General features: G+C 39.1%; 1 gene segment (V, D, J or C); it reads left to right on the top strand.

Annotated features, from left to right (window-relative positions):
- The first annotated feature begins 888 nt into the window (after window positions 1-888).
- On the top strand, window positions 889-1371 carry LOC134479179 (Ig heavy chain V region PJ14-like). The segment is given in 2 exon segments: window positions 889-934; window positions 1019-1371. Coding segments are annotated over 2 exon segments (399 nt in total).
- Window positions 1372-1963: the final 592 nt, after the last annotated feature.

Genomic DNA, 1963 nt, shown 5'->3' with positions numbered 1-1963 from the left:
AAACAAAACAGACTAAATATTGGTGACCTTCTTTTTTAAATGTTATTTCTTGAGGCATGATAAGACTAAGGTGGGTCCACAGAAAGTGTTTTTATTTAAACAGTTGATTCCTCAATTAATAAGAAAGTATATAGTTGGAAAACAATTTGATGAATATTTGCTAAGTAATAATTATACAGTATTTTTGCACACAATTGAATAATCACCCCTTCTATATTTTTATACTAAAACAAATGCAAAGATATGTACTTATCCTACTGATATTGATGGTTGCCAATTTATGTGAAGATAACTTGAAAATCAGTTGCAATACAAGGCTATTTAATGTTTGTGGTTTTGCCTCTTTATTCTCAAACCGTCTGGTGATGCAAGTGCCACTAATGCTGTTCTGAAGGGAATAATGAAATAGAAAAACCTAAAAATATAATAATAGAAAAGAATTCAAGAGAAAGAATTTCTGAGGGAAAAACTATGGTCAATTCCATCCTACATCCTCTAGTGCAATTTACAAAGATGTACGATTGCATTGAAGATAAGGTAACATATTCTACTAGTATTGCATGAATAAAGATTCACCTACTGTAAACCTCCCTCCCACCCCTCTTTTTGCTTCCGAGGCCTGCAAAATGTGACTACTACTTTCTGTTTTTTATTTGGAATTGGAAATACAAACATTACCAGGGGAAAGTTCCTGAGTTTTCAGCTTCATGTTTTCTAAGCACAAAGGTAATCTCAAGCACATGGAGAGGAAACTAGAAATTCTGCCCTGCACTTCCTTTTATCTTTTCAGGATCCTCCCTCAATGCAAAGCAGCCCTCAGGCTCAGACTGAAAGCCCAGGACTAGCTGAGGAGACCTAACTCCTTCTCACTAGAGCCTCCATCACAGCATGGCTTTCCTGGTGCTGTTGCTCTGCCTGGTGACATTTCCAAGCTGTAAGTGTTTCAGAGTTTCAGGAGAGGGACTCAGGCATTTAATCTATAGGATGAATGACTAATGGTGATGTTGCTTGTCCCCTGGTGTCCTGTCCCAGGTGCAGCTGAAGGAGTCAGGACCTGGTCTGGTGCAGCCCTCACAGACCCTGTCCCTCACCTGCACAGTCTCTGGGTTCTCACTAACCAGCTATGGTGTAAGCTGGGTTCGCCAGCCTCCAGAAAAGGGTCTGGAGTGGATTGGAGGAATATGGAGTGGTGGAAGCACAGATTATAATTCAGCTCTCAAATCCCAACTGAGCATCAGCAGGGACACCTCCAAGAGCCAAGTTCTCTTAAAAATGAACTGTCTGCAAACTGAAGACACAGCCATGTACTTCTGTGCCAGAAACACGGTGAGGGAAGTCCACTGTGAACTTGCACAAAACCTTCCCTACTAGGATTCTTAAGGCCAGTAGGGGACGCTGAGGATCAACAAGTTCTTTCCAGGATCACTTCAGAATCTAGGAAGTTATGCCCTATGCTGTTTGAGCATGTGTTTTAGTGTTAAAGAAATGGACTCTTCTTCCAGCCATGGAAATTCTCTACAACATGGTTTTCAGTATCATACTCTATTAAACTTCTTGTTTCTTCACACAATAGAAGAAACATTAAGTGGTTCTATAATCTAACAGTGTAAAATAAAAACAAATTGGGGTTGGGGATTTAGCTCAGTGGTAGAGCACTTGCCTAGCAAGCACAAGACCTGGGTTCGGTTCCCAGCTCTGAAAAAAAAAAAGAAGAAATTATTGAGTTGATATTTATGAAGAAAACTCACTGAAACGCTGTGGATGAGGACACCCTCAAGATTTGGTAATGTATTGTTTCTCTCATGACTGCAGTTTTAGTAACATTTCTACTGTTTATGTAAATTAAGTTTGAAGACAATTGCATTCATCTTCTCTAACACAAACTTTTCAAATACATGTGCACAATTTAATGATGAAATAATTATCACTTTGAGGGCTAACTCATGTTTTCTTCTTTCCATAT

The sequence above is a fragment of the Rattus norvegicus genome, chromosome 6, assembly GCF_036323735.1.
Source record: "Rattus norvegicus strain BN/NHsdMcwi chromosome 6, GRCr8, whole genome shotgun sequence".
NCBI classification, from domain to species: Eukaryota; Metazoa; Chordata; class Mammalia; order Rodentia; family Muridae; genus Rattus; species Rattus norvegicus.
Note: the sequence above shows the minus strand (reverse complement) of the source record. Positions and strands in the feature narration are given on the sequence as shown.